Raw genomic sequence first — 27,335 nt, 5'->3', positions numbered from 1 at the left:
GGTTCTTATGTCCAGTCTATTCTGCAATTTAGTTTTCGTTGCATTCATTACAGAAAACTCTGCTTCGCAGCGATATGTTGGAAATGGAAGCAACGTTTTCAGTGCTTTCGTGGCTATCTCGGGATATTCAGCCTTGACTTTCTAGAATGCCGGCAGAGATGTTATGTCAAACATACTTTTCAGCCCGCCGTCATTTGCAAGCTCGAGGAGTTGATCTTTTTCCCACGCTGACATGAGTGTTTCACCGGGGACATTCACAAATGGGTCACGAACCCATTCCTCGGCACGCCATGGGTCACTGATGACCTCGTGTGCGTTAAAATTCAACAGTGCCTGATGGGAATGAGGAAAGGTGCAGCTGACTCATATCATTTCATATTGCCAAATCATATTGTTTCCTCGCAGCCCGGTGGTTGGGGACTCTTAGCACGAAGAGAGACCAATCAGAATACTCGCTCTCCCTCTCAAAAAAATCTATTTCTGGGATATTGTATATAATTTCCGGGCATCAGGGAGCCACTATCGATATGTGGGAGACTCCCGGAACTTCCAGGAGAGGTGAATGTCTGAGCAGGTCAGGCAGCACCTATTGGGGAAGAACAGAATTATCATTTCAGGTGATTGGCTTTGCATAATTACTAGGAACAGTTAGCTATACCCAGAATTTAAATTACTGAGAAGTTGGCGGGGGAGGTGAACAGAAGCGAAGGTCTGTGATAGGATGGGGACCAGGAGAGACTTAATGTTAAAAATATTATAGTACAACATTTTAAATGTTTAGAAATGACAGAATGATTATCTTTAATAACTGAACGGTTACAGAGAGAAAGCAGGAAGTTTTGAAATGTACAAACGCAAAAAATCTGGAGATGCTGGAAATTGAAAGCAGCACACTCAAAATGCTGGGGGAACTCAACAGGCCAGGGAGCACCTATGGAAACGAGTAAACAGTCGATGTTTGGGGCTAAGATGCTTCTTCCGGACTAGAAAAATAAAGAAGAAAAGTCGGAGTGAGGCGAGGGGAGGAAGAAGTACAAGGTGGTAGGTGATAGGTGAAACCGGGGGAGAGGGTGAAGTAAAGAGCTACGAGGTTGATTTATTAAAGAGGTAAAGGGCTGGAGAAGGCGGAATCTGATAGGAGAGGATAGAAAAAAAGGAAGCAGGAGGGTGATGGACAGGTAAGGAGATCAGTTGAGAGAGAGAAATGGGAATGGTGAAGTTGTGGGGGGGAGGGGGGGAACTACCAGAAATTCAAGAAATTGATAATCATGCCAACAGGTTAGAAGTTACCCAGATGGTATATAAGGTGTTGCTGCTCCAACCTGAGTGTGGCATCATCGCGGCAGCAGAGGAGGCCTTGGACTCCTACTACTTTGTACTTCTTCCTCCCCTTCCCCCTACCTTCTTACTCTGACTTCTCCTCTTTCTTTCCAGTCCTGATGAAGGGTCTTGGCCCAAAATGTTGACTCTTTACTCTTTTCCATAGATGCTGCCTGGCCTGCTGAGTTCCTCCAGCATTTTCTGTGTGTTAGTCTGAAGTGTGTTCGCTGGAAATATTCAACAAGAGATGTAGTTGAACTTATAGATGGCACAGTGGCAAGGTTTGTGGTGCAGCTACCACAGAGTGCCGTTGACCTGAGTTCAATCCCGATCTCGATTCCTATCTGTGGGAATTTGCATGTTCTCCCTTCACCATGTGGATTTCTTCAGAGAGTTTCCTTCCATGTCAGTTAATAGGTTATGGTCTTTCTAAACTGCCTTTAGTGTGTAGGAGGATGGTGGAATATGGGGGAAGCTGCTGGGATGTGGGGAGGATAAAAACTAGGATTAGTGTAGGATCTGTGTGAAAGGGTAGTTGATGGTCAGTATAGATTCGGTAGGTTAAAGGACCTGTTTCCATGCTGGATCTCTATATGGTTCCTTAACTTGATATTGACTTTGGTTGAGCATACCTTGAACTTTACTAGTGTAGTGGAGAGCGTCAATGACATTGAGGTCAGATTTGTTGAGGTACAGAGTGTTACACAAGTGGAAGTTCAGTGTCATGCTCGTGGACTGAACAGAACTGCTCTGCAAAGTGGTCTCCACAAGGTCAATAATACACAACGAATAATTTACAAATTTAACAAAGCAGAAGTTAAGTTTTTGCTTTTTTTTGGGTGGGGGGGGGCCTTTGGGTGTTAAGCTCTGAGAAGGGAAAGGTTAAACGGCCAGATAGTACATAAGACATAGGAGTAGAATTAGATCATTTGGCCTGTCAAGTCTGGTCTGCAATTCCATCATGGCTGATTTACTATCCCATATCTCCTGGTGATTGCATGGGAAACTATCACAAAGAGGAGAGGGGAGATTGGTGGGAAGAAAGAATGAACCAGGAAGTGGTCTTTTTGGAATACTGAAACTTGAGGAGAGAAGAAAATGCCTCTGGTGTGGCATCATGAATTTGCAGAAAGTGACCCATTGAATGTAAAGGATGGGAAGGGATGGATAGGAAGCTTTTAACATGTGAGTGGGACGAATGGATGAAAATAAAAGATTGGAAATGTTTAGAAGTACAATTTTCTGTGGTGATTAGCCTGCTGATATTCATAACATGTTCAAGTGTAAGGGAAAGAGAAAATCTCAATGTATTTTACCAGTTTAGGAACATCACGAATCCACAAAATTGATATTGATTACTTCTTAATTTGTTGATGACACATGTAGCCAAGCAGAAGGGTCTCGGCCCAAAAAATGGTTGTTCGTTTCCATAGATGCTGCCTGACTGCTGAGTTCCTCCAGCGTTCTGTGTGTGTTGCTAAAGTTAAAATAAATTTGTTGTAGCATACAGATAAAAGAGAGGAAAGAAATGTTAAATTTTGTTTTATCTGCAACATAGTGTTTTTCTTTTAAAAGATCAGTAGCCTGCATTGTTAAATCTGTTGGTCTAATTTATGGATGCTTCCTGATCTGTTATCTGTTAATATTTTGGACCTAGCCATATATCAGAAATTAGTTCCTCACTGATTTTTCTCTGTTGTCCTTTCAGGAAATTACTGATGTTGAAGGTGAATGTCAGAATGATAACGATCACCTTGATTTAGAAGCTATTTGCCAAGCAAAAGAAGAGTTAGAAAGATGGCAGGTATGGTATTTCTATTACTTTAGTCATTTGACCTACCTTATGGTTGGTCACATACCGTTTCAAGAAAGCTCTACCCTCTGACACTCTTCCAAATGCTCCCCAATAGTCCACACCTTTATTCCTTCAACTGAGGAGAATGACCACTCACTTCCCAACACTATGTTCCATCTGCCACTTCTTTGCCCATTCTCCCAATCTGACAAAGTCCTTCTGCAGACTTTGTGCTTCCTCAACACTATCTATGTTTGTATCCTCCACCTATCTTCCTCCACCTATCTTTGTATCATCTCCTCCACCTATCTTTGTATCATAGAAACATAGAAAATAGGTGCAGGAGTAGGCCATTCGGCCCTTCGAGCCTGCACCGCCATTTATTATGATCATGGCTGATCATCCAACTCAGAACCCCGCCCCAGCCTTCCCTCCATACCCCCTGATCCCGGTAGCCACAAGGGCCATATCTAACTCCCTCTTAAATATAGCCAATGTACTGGCCTCAACTGCTTCCTGTGGCAGAGAATTCCACAGATTCACCACTCTCTGAGTGAAGAAGTTTTTCCTAATCTCGGTCCTAAAAGGCTTCCCCTTTATCCTCAAACTGTGACCCCTTGTTCTGGACTTCCCCAACATCGGGAACAATCTTCCTGCATCTAGCCTGTCCAATCCCTTTAGGATTTTATACGTTTCAATAAGATCCCCCCTCAATCTTCTAAATTCCAACGAGTACAAGCCCAGTTCATCCAGTCTTTCTTCATATGAAAGTCCTGCCCTCCCAGGAATCAATCTGGTGAACCTTCTTTGTACTCCCTCTATGGCAAGGATGTCTTTCCTCAGATTAGGGGACCAAAACTGCACACAATACTCCAGGTGTGGTCTCACCAAGGCCTTGCACAACTGCAGTAGTACCTCCCTGCTCCTATACTCAAATCCTCTCGCTATAAATGCCAGCATACCATTCGCCTTTTACACCGCCTGCTGTACCTGCATGCCCACTTTCAATGACTGGTGTATAATGACACCCAGGTCTCGTTGCACCTCCCCTTTTCCTAATCGGCCACCATTCAGATAATAATCTGTTTTCCTATTTTTGCTACCAAAGTGGATAACTTCACATTTATCCACATTAAATTGCATCTGCCATGAATTTGCCCACTCACCCAACCTATCCAAGTCACTCTGCATCCTCTTAGCATCCTCCTCACAGCTAACTCTGCCACCCAGCTTCGTGTCATCCGCAAACTTGGAGATGCTGCATTTAATTCCCTCATCCAAGTCATTAATATATATTGTAAACAACTGGGGTCCCAGCACTGATCCTTGCGGTACCCCACTAGTCACCGCCTACCATTCTGAAAAGGTCCCGTTTATTCCCACTCTTTGCTTCCTGTCTGCTAACCAATTCTCCATCCACATCAATACCTTACCCCCAATACCATGTGATTTAAGTTTGCACACTAATCTCCTGTGTGGGACCTTGTCAAAAGCCTTTTGAAAATCCAAATATACCACATCCACTGGTTCTCCCCTATCCACTCTACTAGTTACATCCTCAAAAAATTCAATGAGATTCATCAGACATGATTTTCCCTTCACAAATCCATGCTATGTCCGATGATTTCACCGCTTTCCAAATGTGCTGTTATCACATCTTTGATAACTGACTCCAGCAGTTTCCCCACCACCGACGTTAGGCTAACTGGTCTATAATTCCCCGGTTTCTCTCTCCCTCCTTTTTTAAAAAGTGGAGTTACATTAGCCACCCTCCAATCCTCAGGAACTAGTCCAGAATCTAACGAGTCTTGAAAAATTATCACTAATGCATCCACTATTTCTTGGGCTACTTCCTTAAGCACTCTAGGATGCAGACCATCTGGCCCTGGGGATTTATCTGCCTTCAATCCCTTCAATTTACCTAACACCACTTCCCTACTAACAAGTATTTCGCTCAGTTCCTCCATCTCACTGGACCCTCTGTCCCCTACTATTTCTGGAAGATTATTTATGTCCTCCTTAGTGAAGACAGAACCAAAGTAATTATTCAATTGGTCTGCCATGTCCTTGCTCCCCATAATCAATTCAACTGTTTCTGTCTGTAGGGGACCTACATTTGTCTTTACCAGTCTTTTCCTTTTTACATACCTATAAAAGCTTTTACAGTCAGTTTTTATGTTCCCTGCCAGTTTTCTCTCGTAATCTTTTTTCCCCTTCCTAATTAAGCCCTTTGTCCTCCTCTGCTGAACTCTGAATTTCTCCCAGTCCTCAGGTGAGCCACTTTCTCTGGCTAATTTGTATGCTGCTTCTTTGGACTTGATACTATCCCTAATTTCAATTCCAAAGAAGTAGCATACAAATTAGCCATCTGCAGTCTTGGCCACAAAACCATCAATTGCTACATCGAAATCATTGACATATAACGTGAAAAGAAGCAGCCCCAAAACATTTCATTGTGGAACATCACTAGTCACCAGCAGCCAACCAGAAAAGGCCCCCTTTATTCCCACACTTTCTTCCTGCCAGTCAGTCAATCTTCTATCTATGCTGGTATCTTTCTTGTCATATCATGGCCTCTTGTTTCGCAGCCTCATATGTGGCATCTTGTCAAAGGCCTTCTGAAAATCCAAATAAATAACATCCACTGACTCACTTTTGTCTATCCTGCCTGTTTTTTTCGCAAAATATTCCGAAAGATTTGTCAGGCAAGATTTTCCCTTGAGGAAACAGTGCTCACTTTGGTCATGTGCCTCCAAGTACCCCAAACCTCATCCTTATTAATAGTCCCCAACACCTCTCCAACCACTGAAGTCAGGCTAAGGCAGTTACAATGCTGTATGTTTGGTGCAGTGACAATTTACTGAACAGATCAGACTGTTGTCTGGCCTTTTGATTGACCTGCCTCTTGATTTATAGAAACATAGAAAATAGGTGCAGGAGTAGGCCATTTGGCCCTTTGAGCCTGCACCACCATTCAGTATGATCATGGCTGATCATCCAACTCAGAACCCTGTACCAGCCTTCCCTCCATACCCCCGATCCCTTTAGCCACAAGGGCCATATCTAATTCCCTCTTAAATATAGCCAATGAACTGGCCTCAACTGTTTCCTGTGGCAGAGAATTCCACAGATTCACCAATCTCTGTGTGAAGAAGTTTTTCCTAATCTCGGTCCTAAAAGGCTTCCCCTTTAACCTCAAACTGTGACCCCTCGTTCTGGACTTCCCCAACATTGGGAACAATCTTCCTGCATTTAGCCTGTCCAATCCCTTTAGGATTTTATACGTTTCAATAAGATCCCCCCTCAATCTTCTAAATTCCAATGAGTATAAGCCTAGTCGATCCAGTCTTTCTTCATATGAAAGTCCTGCCATCCCAGGAATCAAAATGGTGAACCTTCTTTGTACTCCCTCTATGGCAAGGATGTCTTTCCTCAGATTAGGGGACCAAAACTGCACACAATACTCCAGGTGTGGTCTCACCAAGGCCTTGTACAACTGCAGTAGTCCCTCCCTGCTCCTGTACTCAAATCCTCTTGCTATGAATGCCAGCATACCATTCACCTTTTTCACTGCCTGCTGTACCTGCATGCCCACTTTCAATGACTGGTGTATAATGACACCCAGATCTCGTTGCACCTCCCCTTTTTCTAATCAGCCACCATTCAGATAATAATCTGTTTTCCTGTTTTTGCCACCAAAGTGGATAACCTCACATTTATCCACATTAAATTGCATCTGCCATGAATTTGCCCCTCACCTAACCTATCCAAGTCACCCTGCATCTTCTTAGCATCCTCCTCACAGCTAACACTGCCGCCCAGCTTCGTGTCATCCGCAGATTTGGAGATGCTGAATTGAATTCCCTCATCTAAGTCATTAATATATATTGTAAACAACTGGGGTCCCAACACTGAGCCTTGCGGTACCCCACTAGTCACTGCCTGCCATTCCGAAAAGGTCCCGTTTATTCCCACTCTTTGCTTCCTGTCTGCCAACTAATTCTCTATCCACATCAATACCTTACCCCCAATACTGTGTGTTTTAAGTTTGCACACTAATCTCCTGTGTGGGACCTTGTCAAAAGCCTTTCGAAAATTCAAATATACCACATCCACTGGTTCTCCCCTATCCACTCTACTAGTTACATCCTCAAAAAATTCTATGAGATTCGTCAGACATGATTTCCTTTTCACAAATCCATGCTGACTTTGTCCGATGATTTCCCCGCTTTCCAAATATGCTGTTATCACATCTTTGATAACTGACTCTAGCATTTTCCCCACCACCGATGTTAGGCTAACTGGTCTATAATTCCCCGGTTTCTCTCTCCCTCCTTTTTTAAAAAGCAGGGTTACATTAGCCACCCTCCAATCCTCAGGAACTAGTCCAGAATCTAAAGAGTTTTGAAAAATTATAAGTAATGCATCCACTATTTCCTGGGCTACTTCCTTAAGCACTCTGGGATGCAGACCATCTGGCCCTGGGGATTTATCTGCCTTTAATTCCTTCAATTTACCTAACACCACTTCCCTACTAACATGTATTTCCCTCAGTTCCTCCATTTCACTGGACCCTCTGTCCCCGGCTATTTCCGGGAGATTATTTACGCCCTCCTTAGTGAAGACAGAACCAAAGTAGTTATTCAATTGGTCTGCCTTATCCTTGCTCCCCATAATCAATTCACCTGTTTCTGTCTGTAGGGGACCTACATTTGTCTTAACCAATCTTTTTGTTTCCACATATCTATAAAAGCTTTTACAGTCAGTTTTTATGTTCCCTGCCAGTTTTCTCTCATCATCTTTTTTTTCCCTTTCCTAATTAAGCCCTTTGTCCTCCTCTGCTGGACTCTGAATTTCTCCCAGTCCTCAGGTGAGCCACTGTTTCTGGCTAATTTGTATGCTTCTTCTTTGGAATTGATACTATCCCTAATTTCACTTGTCAGCCCTGGGTGCACTACCTTCCCTGATTTATTCTTTTGCCAAACTGGGATGAACAATTGTTGTAGTTCATCCATGCGATCTTTAAATGCTTGCCATTGCATATCCACCGTCAACCCTTTAAGTGTCACTTGCCAGTCTATCTTAGCTAATTCACGTCTCATACCTTCGAAGTTACCCTTCTTTAAGTTCAGAACCTTTGTTTCTGAATTAACTATGTCACTCTCCATCTTAATGAAGAATTCCACCATATTATGGTCACTCTCACCCAAGGGGCCTCTCACGACAAGATTGCTAATTAACCCCTCCTCATTGCTCAATACCCAGTCTAGAATAGCCTGCTCTCTAGTTGGTTCCTCGACATGTTGGTTCAAAAAACCATCCCGCATACATTCCAAGAAATCCTCTTCCTCAGCACCCTTACCAATTTAGTTCACCCAATCTATATGTAGATTGAAGTCACCCATTATAACTGCTGTTCCTTTATTGCACGCATTTCTAATTTCCTGTTTAATGCTATCCCCAACCTCACTACTACTGTTAGGTGGCCTGTACACAACTCCCACCCGCGTTTTCTGCCCCTTAGTGTTATGCAGCTCTACCCATATCGATTCCACATCCTCCCGGCTAATGTCCTTCCTTTCTATTGCGTAAATCTCCTCTCTAACCAGCAATGCTACCCGACCTCCTTTTCTTTCATGTCTATCCCTCCTGAATATTGAATATCCCTGAATGTTGAGCTCCCATCCTTGGTCACCCTGGAGCCATGTCTCTGTGATCCCAACTGTATCATATTCATTGATAGCAATCTGCACTTTTAATTCCTCCACCTTGTTACGAATGCTCCTTGCATAGACACACAAAGCCTTCAGGCTTGCTTTTACAACACTCTTAGCCCATATACAATTATGTTGAAAAGTGGCCCTTTTTGATTTTTGCCCTGGATTTGCCAGCCTGCTACTTTTACTTTTCACCTTACTACTTTTTGCTTCTACCCTCATTTTACACCCCTCTGTCTCTCTGCACTTGTTCCAATCCCCCTGTTGTGAACTAACCTCCTCTCTCCTAGTCTCTTTAATTTGATTCCCACCTCCCAACCATTCTAGTTTAAAGTCACCTCAGTAGTCCTCGCAAATCTCCCCGCCAGGATATTGGTCCCCCTAGGATTCAAGTGTAACCCGTCCTTTTGTACAGGTCACGCCTGTGCCAAAAGAGGTCCCAATGATCCAAAAACTTGAATCCCTGCCCCCTGCTCCAATCCCTCAGCCACGCATTTATCCTCCACCTCATTGCATTCCTACGCTCAGTGTCACGTGGCACAGGCAGTAATCCCAAGATTATTATCTTTGCGGTCCTTTTTCTCAACTCCCTTCCTAACTCCCTGTATTCTCCTTTCAGGACCTCTTCCCTTTTCCTACCTATGTCATTGGTACCTATATGTACCACGACCTCTGGCTCCTCACCCTCCCTCTTCAGGATATCTTGGACACGATCAGAAATATCCCGGACCCTGGCACCAGGGAGGCAAACTACCATCCGTGTCTCTGGACTGCGTCCACAGAATCACCTATCTGACCCCCTTACTATCGAGTCTCCTATTACAACTGCCCTCCTCTTCCTTTCCCTACCCTTCTGAGCTGTAGGGCCGGACTCTGTGCTGGAGGCACGGCCACTGTTGCTTCCCCCAGGTAAGCTGTCCCCCCCAACAGTACTCAAACAGGAGTACCTATTGTCAAGGGGCACAGCCACCGGGGTACTGTCTATTATCTGACTCTTCCCCTTCCCCCTCCTAACCGTGACCCACTTGTCTGCCTCCCGTGGCCCCGGTGTGACCACCTGCCTGTAACTCCTCTCTATCAACTCCTCACTCTCCCTGACCAGATGAAGGTCATCGAGCTGCAGCTCCAGTTCCCTAACGCGGTCCCTTAGGAGTTGCATCTCGGCGCACCTGGTGCAGATGTGGACGTCCGGGAGGCTTGGAGACTCCAGGGCCTCCCACATCTGGAACCGAGAACAACAAGCTGTCCTCACACTCATACTGCCCCTCTCCTCAAATAACAACAAAAAATGAATACCAAACCTTCCTCGCCTCGCCCGTTTCCGCCTAAGCCCATTGAGCCGAAGCCCTTAAGCCTTCACTCTGCTCCCGACTCACTCCGCTGCCCACTGTATAAGACTCTGTTCCTTTTAAATCTTCCGCGCTTCACTGCCCGACGTCACATGCCTGCGCAGTCCCGCCTCTCTGAACGCCGATGGGAAAAAACCGAAAAATTCAAAAATGGCTTCCTCCGCACTCCCGCTCTGATTCTCAGACTTCCTTCTCCAAATTAAACCCGAAGCAGTATTTCTGTCCTTTTAAGTCTTCCGCATATCACTGCCTGACATCACACGCCTGTGCAGTCCCACCTCTCTGAATGCCGATGGAAAAAAAACTGGAAAATTCAAAACTGGCTTCCTCCACGCTCCCGCTCCGATTCTCAGACTTCCTTCTCCGAATTCATAATTTATAAGGACTAACCAGAGTATTAAACCAGAACACATATATATCTCACTCCGAAAGTCCTTATTTCCCATCTTCTATATTTGTTTGATTCCTTGTGCTATATTCTGCTCATTTTTGACAACAGTCCTGTTTATTTGAAATCTAGATTTCTTTTGCTCTCGGTATGGTACACTTAATGAAAATTACTTGGAAATTTATTCTGCTTTCTTTTCTGATTCAGGACCATGCATGCGTGTATGCTTTCAGAAAACAAACGAGACACTAATACACATGATAAACCACAAGAAATCACCTACAGATTGACTTTCAGTAATCCGGCACCATTGGGACCTGAGGAGTGCTGGATTAGTGAAAATGTAGCGTTACAGAAGGATCACATTAAGCATAATCAGTGCCGGATTATCAAAGGAACCGGATTGCAAGTAGCCAGATTAGTGAAGGTCGACCTGTATTAGAGTTATATAAAACATGCAATACAGAAAGGGAATACAGATAGCTAATGAAGTAGCAGTACAGACACCAAACTACTACCATCCACTAAATGAGTTAATATCCGGAATACTAACAAACTTTCATGCAGTCTTTTCTCACTCTCTCCCCCCTCAACATAGTCTTAGACTCTCAACATCCATGTCCCTATCTTCTCTAACACTAATCTGAAGAGAAGCTTCTCCCCTTCTCTCTTTTTCCCTCATCATCCTACTCTGTTTGCACAAGGGAATTGCCCTTTTTTTATACCCTTCAAACCCCTTACACTATATTTGCACAATAATCTCATCTTTCCTAGATGAATATGTTTTTCACTATTATCAATTATTATGGCTGTAAACTTGTACTCCCTTTACATTCTCAAAACATTGCTGTGGACTAGTTCTCCCATACTTTCTCAAAACAATCCCACTACAAGCTAACACCAGTTTGTCTTAGAGACTTTGATTTTTATTTCAATGTGTAAAAAGGAAAAATCACTTTAAACTCTTTCCTTATAATTCAATATGGCTGACAAGATTTCATGTTAAATTTGCTCTGAAAAACTTGCAGTTTATTTGCAAACTTGCTTTGTCACTGTTGACTGCATACCAACATAAATCAGAAATCTCTTGTGCACCAATTGAAATCTATCCCATTCCGAGAACTTCTTGCCAATTTTTAAATTTTTAAGCAAATCCTTTAAATGTTCTGTTGCATCAGTGGCTAACAATCCTTTCCTCTCCTCCCTCCCCCTCTCAGTCCGCGCCCCCTCAGCCAAGTTTCAGTAATGGCTACAACATCGTAGTTCCATGTCCTAACCTAGCTCTAAGTTCATTACCCCTAGCCATTATTCTCGTAGCATTAAAATATACACACTTCAAACTGTGCCCCCAAGACTTGTGCACAGTACTGTACATTTCTGCTGGTTTAGCTTATTTCAGCCAACCTCTGTTAGGTTTTATTTGGTCTTTATAGCCACTGGATGCATCTTCTGCTGAGTGTCTCCCACATTTTCAGTCCCTATTTGATCATCTCTCGAGAAACAACAGCCCAAGTGATCATGTGCTTACTCGTCAGCCTATATTATGGGGTCATGAAGAAGGGTCTTGGCCCAAAAAGTTGACTGTTTACTCTTTTCCATTGATCCTGCCTGGCCTGATGAATTCCTCCAACGTTCTGTGCGTGTGTTTCTTTGGATTTCCAGTGTCTGCAGAACTTTTCGTGTTTGTATATTATGGGGTGAACTATTCTTCAGTTAGTAAATAAAGAGGGCAACAATTATTTATAAGGATTATTTTATGTATTTAAATGGGTCGTTTGGCTTTGAAGTTTATAATATTGTGTTTCAATGTAGCTTTCCAAAATAACTGTAATAGATTTAGTATTTTTCCATTGTATTTTATCAATTTGCACAGAAGCAACTAGATGAGCTGGAAAGGGAAAAGTCAGATCTAATTTGTCAAAAGTTGGATGCATTTGAGAAGAAAAAGGAGGCTGAAAATAAGCTAAAAACTGAACAGGAAAACAATGAAAGCAATCTTCAGAAGGCAGAGCAATACTTTAAGGTAAGTATAAACATGAAAATGTCTACAGATTCTGGAAATCTGAAGCAACACACACAAAATGCTGGAGGAACTCAGCAGGACAGGCAGCATCTATGGAAAAGAGTAAACAGTCGGAGTTTTGGCCTGAGACCCCTCTTCAAGTCTGAGGTCTGACCTGCTTGAGTTCCTGTAGCAATTTGTGCATGTTGCTTTAAAGTAAGTAGTGATTTCTGAATGGGACTTTTTTTTTCCCAGCACAACCTCAAGGTAAAAATAAGCACCTGGTTATTCAAAGTTTGAAGTCTCTCCTAGGCTCCTCTTCACTTTCAGGAATTATCCCAAGCAGGTGAAGATGCTTTTGGTTGTTGGAAGTCAAGTCTTTCATGGCATTGTTCTTTAAGTAGTTCCTAGACCAAAGCATCTTTTGTTTCTTTGGATTTCCAGTGTCTGCAGAATTGCTTGGGGTCAAATTATCTTCAGTTGCTTCATCATTAATTATAAGGATAAAGGCAGGGATATTTATAATTTCACTTAGTTCTGTCATAACTCCTTAGAGAAGTCGACTTCTCTAACTTCCGCTAATGCCCCACCTCTCCCCGTACCCCATCGGTTATTTATTTTTATACACACATTCTTTCTCTCACTCTCCCTTTTCTCCCTCTGTCCCTCTGACTATAGCCCTTGCCCATCCTCTGGGTTCCCCCCCACCCTTGTCTTTCTCCCCGGACCTCCTGTCCCATGATCCTCTCGTATCCCCTTTGCCAATCACCTGTCCAGCTCTTGGCTCCATCCCTCCCCCTCCTGTCTTCTGCTATCATTTTGTATCTCCCCCTCCCCCTCCCACTTTCAAATCTCTTACTAACTCTTCCTTCAGTTAGTCCTGACGAAGGGTCTTGGCCTGAAACGTCGACTGCACCTCTTCCTAGAGATGCTGCCTGGCCTGCTGCGTTCACCAACAACTTTGATGTGTGTTGCTTGAATTTCCAGCATCTGCAGAATTCCTGTTGTTTGTATTTTTCTACCTTGTCCCATTGACCTGCCCCTGGACCATAGCCCTTCACAATCCCTGCTGCCCATGTACTTATCCAAACTTCTCTAAAATTTTGTAATCAGACCACGTCCACTACCTCTGAGGAGTGTGCGTGGGAGAAACATACAGACAAAGGTTGGAGGTATGAATTTTCTGCTCAGATGGATGTCCAACAGACATGAAAAGCCATCAATATATTGAGGGATCACTAAGATGACTGTAAGGTTGATTCAGGTTCACGGGTCTGGTGCGTGAGACAGAAAACACAGACTGCGAGTAAGAATAGTCATCATTTTACTTACAAGCAGTAAAAATTTGACCAAACGTTCATGTTCCCACAAGTTACAGACACTACAAAGCTGGATATTCAACAAACATACATTTGATGAACATACTTGGCTAAAAGCGCATGCAGAGCATACCATCCCAATGGCTAGGTGCACCACTTGCCTTAAATAAAGGATGAGAGAGCAAGCCTCTTCTACGTGCTGTTTTATACCTGGGATATTTGAAACTGGACACCAGGTGGTTAACCAATGGGAAAAGCAGCTGCAGTTTCCAAACTAATCAATCACAACAAAACAACGTTCGAAAGGTGAAATAAGCCACGCCCCCACACAACATGCCACCCCTCGAAAGTTACGAATATGGTGTTCCAACCCTGGAACTAGTATGAGTCCCATGAACTCCATAAGTTACATATAGAACATAAAAGTACAATACCCAGTACTGTCAATCCAATAGACACCCCCAGTGTCCTACAGCAGTCACCAGCCTCCCTGTGCCCCAAAAGGCCATCAGCCCCACCCCAGGGAGTAATGAATTGATTCCCCACTTAATTTTATACACTGACTCTCAGATGTGATCAATCAGGTGAGTGATGTCACCCGACTCATCTAGAAAGTAAGTGCAGCATTCTTGGTCAATAACAGAACAAGTTCCACCTTCCTTTGTGAGCAGGTAATCTAAGGCCATCAAAATCAGTTCCTGGGACAGTCTGGCCATGCCATGCTGAGAAAGGCTATCATACAAAACGTCCTTCCTTTGTAATAGCCCTCTTACTGACCAGCATGGGCAAGGTACTCATGCAGGGCACTGTGGTGGCATGCATACAGCACCACATATCAACTACACTATCCTTTGGGAGCCACAGGTAGGCCTCAGAACTATATCTCCAGTAAATGCCATTCAACGTCCAACATGCACCCACCTTCACAACACCATTTGATATAGACACAGCCATCCCAAAGTACTGATCCTGCTCAGGCTTGCCATTTACCTTGCAGCTTGTATCTGTCCTTAACATTACCACGTATATCAACACTCTGTCCGGTGACAAAATCATTTTAAGAGTCAGGACCTTCCAATTAAACAAATGGTACATATAGAAATACCAGTCCTTAAAGCACTCACTTCACCAGGGCTACTAAGGCTCAAAGCCCTTATGGCTGTTACCGTATTGTGGGGCAAGGTTGGCTGGAATAGACTATTCCTTCCCAGCTCCCCCAAAACAGAAAGCCAAAACCCAAGAAGCCAGATAATTCCCCAAACAGTACTTTTTCCTTGTTAAATGGATCAATACCAGTGCCATCCCTTCTGTGATGTATTAAAGGAGTCCTTATTCAAATTCAGCAGTCTGACACATTGGTCCAACATGCAAATTCAAATGCCATCCCCAGGAATGTGTCACAGGATCTCCCACCACAAGTCAGCATTCAGCACTTTGCCATGTGGTAATGCAGGAAGATACAAATGCACTCACTCCTGATTAGTATTTAGAAATCACATAACAGTCCTACTGGAGTTGCTCCCCAAATGCTCAATTCCCTCTGAAATGTGACTATCTTATAACCAGAATAAAGTTACCCAAATTTCTACCCCATCAACTCAAATTTCATATGGCCAGTATAAAATGTGGGTTAACCCTAAAACTAATTGCAAAAGGGTAACATAGTAATGGATTAAGACACAATAAAAGAAGAAACTGACTAAACAAACACAAGAAACAAAGTAACAGATTAGATCACAAGACACAAAGCCCAGGCTATACTCCTCTGTAAAACTTCACATGGAACTGCAAAAACTTAAAACAGACAGTTAATATCTCACCAAGAAATAGCACACTTATCAGAGAAAAACTGAGAAGGAAATAGCAATCAGGCAGGACCCAACACATTCGCACTCTCTCACATATTTCTCCACATTCAAATCATTCAAATACTATTTATAGAGAAGAGGGATTGAGGTCAAATGACCCTTTCCCCCCCCCCCCCACAAGACAATGTGGCATGAAGGTACTAACCACTCCCTGCACCCTTGATTCCCACTGCTGGTGAAGGTCAAGCCCAACCCTTTGTAATGCTGCCAGTGTGGGATATAGAGAATCCTAAATGAATGCAAGGAACCTGTCAGAGGACAAAAGGAGCCTTTATTGGAGAGAGCTTGAAGAATGACCCTTCTCCATCAATAACCTCCTCTGGCTTCCCCAGACAGTACCTCTTCCACATTACATTGAGGGTGGAGGTGGGAGCCCCATTTACCTGCTAAAAACATTTCTTTATGGGATATGTGGGATCCCCCACTCCCCATCTGCCCCCATACCTGGCTACGGGCACTCTCTTCTACATATTCTAAGCCTTGTAATAATTGAATCATTGTACTTGCAGACTGGGCTGCAGCTGATGCTATTGAAGGCAGTACTACCCCTTTTATTTGAGAAGCTGCTGCTGTAACCACATATCCTATCATTCCAGAAGTTAATCCAACATTCTCTGGTGGGTAACCACTATCTCAGGATAACTCTGTGATAAGAGCCCACTGGCATAGAACTTTAGTGTCCCCCCCCCCCACCGTGCTCCATTCTGCTTGGGGTTTTAAATTCCATTCAGTGAGAGTGGGATACCTAAGTTTAACTACTGCCGTTACTTGAACCCATAGTGATGCATTATGCTCAGGGGAAGCGAGCAGTGTTCTCAGGGTATTATTGATCGTGTGTTGCGATGATAGGCTCCCTAGAGCATCCATCTCTCTGTTAGGTAGGATCACTCCTGTACACCCTTCATCCCATATCGTCAATAACCACACAGCCAAACAAACTCAAGGCTTTTGTCTGTGGTGGCATCTGTTAGTCTCGCGAGACCATGGATCTGCGCCTGGAAAGTTCCAGGGTGCAGGCCTGGGCAAGGTTGTATGGAAGACGGGCAGTTACCCATGCAGCAAGTCTCCCCTCTCCACGACACCGATGTTGTCCAAGGGAAGGGCAAGGGCCGATACAGCTTGGCACTGGTGTCGTCACAGGAGTTGCTAGAACGAGGTTGAAGGCAATATCGGACTGCCTTAGGGAATCCAGCTCCGGATTTGTCCTCAGGGTTTACTCCCAAAGCCTTTCCCATGAGTGGGTATGGCCGCAAGGCAGCGGAGCTTTGAAATCAGAGTTTTCCCTCTCTTAGATGGACTGCCTTCCCAGGCTGATGAGCTCTATCTATCCAAAGCACTGGTTTTAAGGTGCCAGGACCCACCTTTGCCCCTTCTCCTGTTAGTAGAAGCAGTTCCGCTGGGCTTAGAGGCTAAGCCACACGAGAAGGCCAGGAGTTGGACTTGGTTGTCAGAGGCTATTTGAGGCGCATGCCGTGAGGAGCACTTTTAGGTAGTGGGAGCTTGTCCCCACTACCACTCCTCGGCTTGACAACCTTGGAACCCTTTTGCCTGTACCTTGCCCTAAACTCACTAGTTCCTCAGCGGAGAATTCCCTGAACTCTGTTGTCTCAAAGGTGCCCATTGTACCATCCCCCACACATTCCTGTGTCTCCTCCCCATCCCCCTCCTGAGAGGAAGATGACCCCCACGGCAGGTGTGGAAATGCGTGGCCACTGGCCTAGCCTGTACTGTTTAGGATACGCAGGGGAAAGGGTTATCATTCGAGGATTACCCGAAGGGTCCACGCTACCCTCTTGCCCTCATTTTCATCATCCAGCCAGACATCCCCATCTCCCAGCCCCACAGTAGGATCATCGCCCCACCTCATCAGGGCTCAAACTTTAACAGGGTCGGGCTGACAACCAGATTGGTGCGCAGTGTCTAAGTGCTGTAGCTTAATTAGTTAATGAGCTCGCTCTATATTATTATCCACTTGAGTCTGAGCCATCAACAATAACTCTTGCAGAATAATACAGCACTGACTTGGATTTTCCAATTCATTCTTAAGACTCACTATCGTTTTATACTGATGTCTTAGAATTGCTGCAAACAGCCAGAAAGCATCCCACCAGCTATACTTTCTCCTGGGAAAACCCAGTGATCTAAGATTAGGAACAATGTGGTGTCCTATTTCAACCCTAGCGAAATCTACCTGGTCTGACCAATCTACCAGCATCCCGTAACCCACCAGTAGGTTAGCAAGACTTCCAATGCCGTCACTAGTATCTGTCCACCCTGGGACTCTGCATCCCTCAAACAGAGGGCCCACCCTCTTAAATAACTTTTTAAAGAAATGCATTTCTGCTCAAATAGCCATATTGTACTCGCCGCACCAAAATGTAACGAATCATGTTCGCGGGTCTGGCAAGTCAGACAGTAAACACTGACTGTGAGTAAGAATATTAATAATTTATTTACAAACAGTAAAAGTTTGACCAAACATTCATGTTCCCCAAGATACAGACACTGCAAAGTTGAATATTCAAGAAACATACACCTTTGAACCTTTCAACCAGTGGCTATGTGCACCACATGTCCTGAAGAGAGCAAGCCCCTTCCACATGCTATTTTATACCCGGAACATTTGAGACTGAACATCAGGCTGCTAAAATGGGAAAAGTAGCTGCAGTTTCCAAACTAACCAATCATGACAAAGCAACATTCAACAGGCAGAATAAGCTACACAGCCCCCCCCCCGCATAGGACAACGACTTGCTGAGAAATTTACACGGATTTGTCTTAAATGGATTTCATTCTTCTCACTCACCTATTTTCAAAACTTTGGGAGCCAAGGTACAAAAAAGCAAAATCAAGGCTGGGTAAATCTCAGGTGTACAATGTATCGCCCTCCGTCCCCTGCAGATAATAATGCTGGAATAGATTTTTCTGTCCCTGCTCAAAACTGCTTCTGGTAAAATGGCGATGTGTTTGATTGCAGTGGCTTCTACAGGATCAACCAAAGGTGTTGTTGTCTTTTTATAAACGCAAGTTTTATGATCACAAGACCCTGCTAGACAGTAAGAATGTAAAATACTGCAGGTCTACCCCATCAGAGATGGTTGAGAAACTGAAGGAGCTGGACTTGGTGTGGGCCATGATGCTGCCTGCATCGGAGAAGTCGGTGCACAAAGACGGTGTGCAGTCTAACAGCAAGTGATCATCTTAGTTGCTTTTCTTGTCATTCCATGACTCTGTTGGACATTGGTAATGTGGAACGCTGCAAGTTCAGTTCACTGATTTATTGGCGGATGGTACGAAAGCTGCGTGATCTCGTTTGTAGTAAGGACTAGGCCCTAAGCCACCGTGTTGCCTGTTTACAGCCACCCAGGAGAGAGGCGTCGGAATCGGTGTGCTCCACAGGAGGCGTTATGGTGCATAGTCCAAGCTGGATTTAGTGCTGCCCCCTGTATTTGCTAGGCAGAAGATAATCTGTATTTTGTTTGAATGAAGACTGCTGCAACGTTCATGGACTCAGGGTCTTAAGCTATATACTTATTGTGTGACTGTACTTTACTGATATCTTATACATGTCTTGTGCTGTGTGTGACTGATGGTACAGCATTTTGCACCTTAGCCTTGGAGAAATGCTGCTTTGTTTGTCTGTAGTCATATGGCTGAATGATTATTTAACTTGAAGTTGAAAGAAGAAGGGTTCTCTGTCCACTCCATCCAAATGACACCAGTGTGGGGAAGTCACTATTATCCAATTTACTTTCTTGCAACAAATGTACCATGGGTAATTTCAACATTTTACTACATGAGATTAAACAGAGTAACCAGAGGGAGGGGGAAGGGAACCATGCGATGGGTTAAGACCCACTAATTGCACCTCTATGTTTCCTGAGCCTAGATATAGACTTTGTATACCCAGTGCTTAAACCCAGATAAGACCTAAAAGGAGTATTACTCACAGGGATTGATTTCTTAACCTCCCCAACCTCCTATTCTAGTGCTACAGAGGAGCTTACGGTCCAGATAAATGTTTCAGACTGGCAGCTGGAGTCATTTCTTGATGCTAAAGCAGATTTTTCTGTCCCTGCACAATGAAGAAAGGTGAACAGCACTAGGTCTCTGTCTGGATTGTGGATCACTGGGGTCTCACCGGACCACTCCTATCAAGAATATCCTCCAGTTGCCCATCTGATACACTTTGCAGGACAGTATCCCCATCTGTAGATGAGGTTGAGGAACAGATAATTAATCAATCCAACCTTATTTAAAATGCAAGTATAGTGATTTATCATTTGTGGATTGGTAATCACTAGAAAGCTTCCTTACTGACTTACTGACCAGAAACCTCATGAGATCCACGGTCTATGCTGAAGATTCACAAGGCCAGCACTCGCAAAATGCTGAAGGAACCCAGCAGGTCAGGCAGCATCTCTGGAAAGGAATAGAGTCAAAGTTTCAGTCCCGATAAAGGGTCTTGGCTCAAAACATAGTTTCTTAATTCCTTTCCAAAAATGCTATCTGATCTGCTGAGTTCCTCCAGCATGCAATGCGTGTTGCTTTGGATTTCCAGCATCTGCAGAATCTACCATGTTAAAGATTCCCAAAGCCAATCCTCCTTGTCTAATCAGCAGTCTGCTGCTACCCCTGTTCTGTCAACCCAATGGTGGAACAGGGTGTTATCAGAGTTTGTAATAGGGAGACCTGGGTTGCTGGCTGAAAATACATGTTTCTGTGTGAATGATCTTTTCAATCTCTTACGTGGGTGTTTTCAGTAAATCGGCTCATTTTGCTGTTGTTGTTGGTATCTTCCGTTTTGTTGTCCTTTGTATTGTTCTCTGAGCACTGTGATCATGCCATGTTGGGGCCAGAATGTATGACAACAGTTCAAAGTTCACATTAAATTTATTATCAGAGTATGTATATATTATAGAACCGTGAGATTTGTCTCCTTACAGGCAGCCACAAAACAAAGAAACACAATAGAACCCATTAAAATAAAGAAGACCGTCAGACACCCAATTTGCAGGAAAAAAGCTAATTGTGCAAGGAATAAAAATAAGCAATTAACATTCAGAACTGGGGTTCACAAAAGTGAGTCCACGGCCACAAAGCTAGTCATAGTCGATCCAGGAGCCCACTAGTTGCAGGCCACAACCTCAGTTCAGCGCAGAGACGAGTAAACCTCATAGACCAACAAGCTGCATCCAGACCATAGCCCTCTAAACACCTCTTGTCCAAATTTCTCTTAAATGTCACAAACTTAACCCACGTTTACCACTGCTGCTGGCAGCTCATTCCATATTCACACCAACCTCTGAGAAAATAAATTTTCTCAACATTCTCTTGAATGTTTCACCTTTCACCCTAAACCTATAACCTCTAGTTCCAGTCTCCAGAAAAACAAAAAGATGAGCTGACTATTTTGCAGAACACCTACATTCAGTTTGAAGTGTCACTCAGAGCCTCTAGTTGCCTGTCAGTTTAATTGCCCATTATATTTCCAGTCTAGCGTGCACATTTAGCCTCCCACATTACTCCAATAGTTCCCAACATGAACTTGAAGAATAGTATCCCCATTCCTCTCATCCGGCCCCAACGCCTTGACCTTTCCAATCCTGCCCAGTGCTTAAAGCAGCCAAACAGCGGGTTGTTCTTTGCTCTCGGATCCGGGCCTTGCTGCTTCGATATGCTGTCAGGCCTGGGAGTTGCAGGAGGACCACCTGGCACTTAAACTGGTCAATTATCAGCTTATTCCTCACTCTCGGGCCTGGGCCTGGGCCCCACTGCCTCATCTTAGCTTTCCCCACCTTAGCTGTTCCCTAGCCTGCGCACGGCTGCCTTGCTTCAGCCCATACACACCACACCACACCACAACCGTCCTGCACCTTCGAGACTTCAGTTCACTCCGCAAAAATGCCAGTTAGTGCAGGCAGTTGAAAACGTCAACTCCAGAAGGGAAGTTACAGGCTTGTTTTCTTCAGAAAAGGTGTGATTAATAGAATAGTTAGTAGCTTTGTTTGCTGCCAGCAAGTCGTCACTGCGCTTCACCAGTACCATCTTAAACCGGAGACACTTGTGGCTGCTCCAGCACATCTTGGGGTCTGTTGGTTGGTTCACAGATGACATATTTCACTGTATGTTCTGATATACATATGATAAATGAATCTGAATGTATAAATTTGCTGTATTTGGTAAACGATCAGATGATATAGAAGTTCACTCTTTAGTCCTTTAAACAAAACATTGAAAAAACATACAGGCCATTTTTCTCCCCCTCCCACTCTGAATAGGTATCTATTCCTAATTCAGATCTAATGTTAGGAAAATTAAAAGAAAAGAGCATTGCTAGAGATCCAAATTTAGAAAAGTCTTGGGAAGGTATTTGGCAAACTTGGTCAACGTCAGAAATCTCCTGCTGGGAACTGGTCACTCCTCTGAGGTGGGGCTGCTTGCCAGTCCTTGGAAGACCTTTCCCATGAATTTTAGTTTGTTTCACTGATACTGTCACAATGATAAAGACCGGCATGGTTTGGCAATCATGTTCGTAAGAGACTGATTTTAAAGAGTGCTGGGGAATTTTTTTAATTACAGATATTGCACCTATAAATCAAAGCTTCTTTTGACAGGGGATGATCCGCGACAAGGTGCAAAAATATGACAAACTAAAAGTTGAGCTAATTCAACTTGAATATGAACTTCAACGTGAGCAAGATCTCTGCGACTCTCTTTGCGATAAGTTCAAGGTAAGTTGCTGTAAGGTGGAAGCAGATTCATGGGTTTGGTGAGTGAGGGAGTAGACACTGACTACAAATAAGTATGTTAATCATTTATTTATAAACCGTAAAGTATTTGACCAAACATCTAAGTTTCCCCCAACTTACACAAATTACAAAATTAAATATTCAACAAACGGATGCTTAGCTAGGAGTGCACATGGGCTGCCTAAGTCTGGAGCATACCTTCCCAGGGGTCCTTCAGCAGTGGTCACAACCTCAGTGTGGAGGAGACCCTGGGGTCAAAGGAAGGACACCAAGCCTCCATCATGTGCTATTCTTACATCCCTGAGCTGATTGAAACTGGATCCTTGTGCTGTGGCCCACAATGCAACCAATGGGAAACAACTGCACGGCGGAAGTGGCTTTTGACCAACAAGTAAACTAACCTCCACGTAACAGTTGTCTTTTCTATTAATGGGGAAAGCAAAATGATATCATTCTTCAATAAATTCTGATTGTTCAAGCAAAATCTTGTCATTGTCAGTTCAAAACCTCAGTTCAATGCTAAACTGACTTCATAACCTCCTGACAAAGGGTCCCGGCCTGAAATGTCGGCTGTACCTCTTCCTATAGATGCTGCTTGACCTGCTGTATTCACCAGCATTTTTTGTGTGTGTCACTACCTATAAGCTCACTTTCAAGAATTCTGCAACTTATGTTCTCAGTAATAGTTAATTATTGTTTGCACTGAGTGAGGCCTCTGTCGGTCAGGGTCGACCAGGGATGTTATATCCTAGCTGTCTAGATAAGCAAGCCTGGGGAGTATGATGTGGAGAGCAAGCTGTTGCTCGTGTAGCAAGATCATCCTCTCCATGCATCTGATGAACTCAAAGGAACGGCAGAGACCGATACAGTTTGGCCTCAGCAGCGTCACAGGAGTTGCTAGTCAGAGTTGAACTCAAATGTAGAACTGCCTTAGGTTCTCCAGCTCTGGATTTTTCCCTCTGGGTTTATTCCTGAAGCCTTCCCCATGAGTGGCTATAGCTGCAGGATAGGGGAGGTTTGAGATCAGAGTTTTCCTTCTAGATGAACTGCCAACCACAGCTGATGAGCCACATCTGCCCGAAGCGACTGGTTTTAAGTTCCAGTTCCAGTTAACTGTCATCTGACTGTACATACAAACAAAACAACTTGCTGGATCTCTGGTCCAGGTGCCAGTCCATGGGATAACAGTTCATCACAGCCTAGATGGGCTGAAGGGACTGTTTGCTGTGTTGTAGTGCTCTACAGCAGGGGCTCCCGTTTTTATGCCGTGGACCAATATCATTAAGCGAGGGGTCTGTAGACTCCAGGTTGGGAACCTCTGCTCTGTAACAATGACACTTAGGCTTAAATTATTACTTGAAGATAGTTGTTATCCTCATTGGCAGTTGTTTACTTCCATAAATAAACCAAAAATCATATTTTCTGAGTGAATCATTGTAACAATTTTATTATCACCCAACTATTTAACATTATATTACAGGAGGTTGACTTGCCTAATATCCCATGTACTGTCTAAAAATAGACTTTGGATTAATCCCACTTATCCCCACAGGTTAAGACTCTTGAAATACACTTTCAGGTGTCCTGCCTATTGACTCTGCTCAGTTCCCTTTTATCAATTCTCTCAATCTGTGCAAATTGGATACTGACGTTTTTGCAAAAGGAGAAAAATCATTGCCTTTTGCCTTGCTTAAGCCTCTTAAAATTTTGTACATCTTAAATCACCTCAGAGTGTCTTTGTTCTAAGCCTAACTATAATTCTCGAGCTAGTATTCTCTTTCTAAACTATTATTAAGAATCAAACAGTGGGGTATTTTGAAGAGCAAAATTTGAATCCATTCTCGAATTACATTTAAAATGCCTTGGACCAGGTGCAATCATTCCTGCCTGTCCTGATTTTGTGTTACTAGCTATTTATTATGATAGCCCTCATTAGGCCTCAAGTGTTATGACTGCCATTAGGATATGCAAGAGTACTGTTGTCTGTTTTGAGCAAATGTCTGGTTTAGTTGCTGTTTTCTGCAGAAAGATTAAATTTCTATCCTCACATCTACTTCCAGCTGTAAATGTGAGTATTATAATTTATTATTATATGCAAACAAAACTAGTGTTAGAAATACTGGTGATCTTTTTCTTTCGCTTGCTGAGATTTTCACTTTTCAAACTGGTATTTGCTGTCTACAGTTTAAGGTTAAGTTACCACAGAAGGACATGAAGTTTGTCAAGTCCAAACAAAATGTGCCGGTAGATCAAGAGACGGATGAGTTCCTGTATACAAAAGGCATCTATACCATCATTCCGAAAATGTCTGTGCTCCTTCAGAATGGACAGGCCTTAATCACATTTGAAGAGGAGCAAGGTAACCATGGAAACCTACAATTCTACAGACATAATGTATTGCAAGTCAGAAAACATTTTCTAGAAGGATCTGATTACCATTTTATTGTGAGGAATAATATATATTTTTCTTTTTCAATATTTTTATTAATTACTTGCATAGACGAATACAAACTACATTTTAATATATGGAAACAGAAACAAGGTTGAAATGCCCCATATCTATGTATAATAAATTAACCATAATATTGAAAAGGTATATTTTATTCTAATCTAAAGCAAAATCAAAACCCCCTAATAAAAAAAAAGAGAAAAAACAGCTGTTTGGTTAAAAGAAAAGAAAAAAATCTTGGACATGTAGTCATAAATTCAAACATATAATAGCCATCATCATTGCTGAACAAGTCGAAGATTGTGAAAGTAGTTCCAAAAAGGTCCAAAAAAATCTTGTCTAGGTATAGAAATAGAACACCTAATCTTCTCTAGATTTAAACATGACATAACATCAATCAACCAGTGGGCATGAGCAGGCGGAGTGGCATCTTTCCATTTAAGCAACAGAACTCTTTTGGCTAAAAGAGAAATAAAAGCCAAAATATGCAAATCATTCAGCTTAAAAGTAAAATCATTTCCTCCAACAATGCCAAACAAGGCAGTCAGAGGGTTGGGTTTAAAATTTACTTTAAAAAGCTCTGAGAAAGTTTGAAATACTTCTTTGCAAAATTTATCAAGCCGCGGGCAGGACCAAAACATACGAATTAGAGAGGGCTCTTTGACATTACACCTATTACAGTATGGAGAAAAATCTGAGTAGAAACGAGAGAGCTTGTCTTTAGTCATGTAGGCTCTATGAACCACTTTTAATTGTAAAAGAGAGTGACGCGCACATAACGAAGAGGTGTGAACAAGTTCAAAAATTTCATTCCAAGTATCCTCATCAATTGAAATCTGTAGGTCTTGTTCCCAGAGGTTTTTAATTTTGTCTAATGGAATGTTTCTCATTGCCAACAACATACTATAAATATTAGAAATAGATCCATTATGAAAAGGTTTCAGAGTAAAAATTGTATCAATTAAATTCTTAAATAGACATTTAGGAAATATATGAAGTTGAGAACGCAAGAAGTCTCTAATATGTAAATATCCTAAAAAGTGAGCTTTATGAAGATTATATTTAATAGATAGTTGATCAGATCAGGAAAGACTATCTCCAACAAACAGATCCTGAAAAGATTTAATACCTAGTCTATTCCACTCTTTAAAAACTACATCAGTCAAAGAAGGTTTAAAAATATAATTAGAAAAAATGGGACTTAGAGAGTGAAAAATCAAATAACCCAAAGAATTTTCTAAATTGTAACCAAATCCTCAAAGAATGTTTAACTACATAATTATCAGTTAAATTACTTAAGGATAGAGGAATTGAAGAACGAAGAAGAGAAATAATAGAAAATTTATAAACAGAATTAACTTCTGAAGAAACCCAAACCAGACAGTCATACATATTTTTAAATGTTTCTACATTTCCTATACAAATTTGCCATTCTTTGTTCCTTTATTGATTTAAATTGGTGCCATAGACTAGACAGGCCAAAGGGCTTGTTTCTGTGCTGTAGTTTTCTATGATCTGACTCTATTGCTTTTTCATTCTGTGAAGTGCTACTCTTGGAGCCTACATATTTACTCTACCATATATCACACCGTTTTGTTCAGTATCCCAACTTTTTCAGTAAGGTTTCTGTCGAAGGTAATTTTCAGCTTTGGTGCCGATTCAGATTCATTTATTTATCATATGTACAGTGGCATGCAAAAGCTTGGGCACCCCTGGTCAAAATTTCTGTTGCTGTGCATAGCTAAGCGAGTAAAAGATGAACTGATTTCCAAGAGGCATAAAGTTAAAGATGACACATTTCTTTAATAGTTTAAGCAAGAAAACTTCTTTATTTCCATCTTTTACTGTTTCAAAATAACAAAAAAGGAAAAAGGCTCGAAGCAAAAGTTTGGGCACCCTGCATGGCAGTACTTAGTAACACCTCCTTTGGCAAGTATCACAGCTTGTAAACACCTTTTGTAGCCAGCTAAGAGTCTTTCAATTCTTGTTTGGGGGATTTTCGCCCATTCTTCCTTGCAAAAGTCTTCTAGTTCTGTGAGATTCTTGGGCTGTCTTGCATGCACTGTTCTTTTGAGGTCTATCCACAGGTTCTCGATGATGGTCAGGGACTGTGAGGGCCATGGCAAAACCTTCAGCTTGCGCCTCTTGATAGCCAAAAAGTTCTATTCAAAATGTTCAAAGGAACATCGAAACAAGCCTGATGCATTTTGGAAACAGGTCCTGTGGACTGATGAAGTTAAAATAGAACTTTTTGGCCGCAATGAGCAAATGTATGTTTGGAGAAAAAAGGGTGCAGAATTTCATGAAAAGAACACCTCTCCAACTGTTAAGCACGGGGGTGGATCGATCATGCTTTGGGCTTGTGTTGCAGCCAGT

At 42.8% G+C, this 27,335-nt stretch overlaps 1 protein-coding gene across 2 annotated transcripts in view; it reads left to right on the top strand.

Moving 5' to 3' along the window:
* LOC140197970 (N-myc-interactor-like) overlaps positions 1-27,335 on the top strand; it is a 58,809-nt gene that overhangs the window by 8,619 nt on the left and 22,855 nt on the right. The window contains exons 3-6 of one of the 2 annotated variants that reach the window (XM_072258659.1): positions 3,029-3,124; positions 12,443-12,592; positions 22,376-22,492; positions 24,695-24,869. In XM_072258659.1, the coding sequence (XP_072114760.1) occupies positions 3,029-3,124; positions 12,443-12,592; positions 22,376-22,492; positions 24,695-24,869 (538 nt within the window). The remainder of the gene's footprint in view (positions 1-3,028; positions 3,125-12,442; positions 12,593-22,375; positions 22,493-24,694; positions 24,870-27,335) is intronic. The other variant, XM_072258660.1, reaches the window with a different exon arrangement.

This window comes from Mobula birostris, chromosome 5, assembly GCF_030028105.1.
Source record: "Mobula birostris isolate sMobBir1 chromosome 5, sMobBir1.hap1, whole genome shotgun sequence".
Taxonomy (NCBI): domain Eukaryota; kingdom Metazoa; phylum Chordata; class Chondrichthyes; order Myliobatiformes; family Myliobatidae; genus Mobula; species Mobula birostris.
The sequence above is the reverse complement of the archived record's forward strand: the minus strand, read 5'-3'. Positions and strand labels throughout refer to the sequence as shown.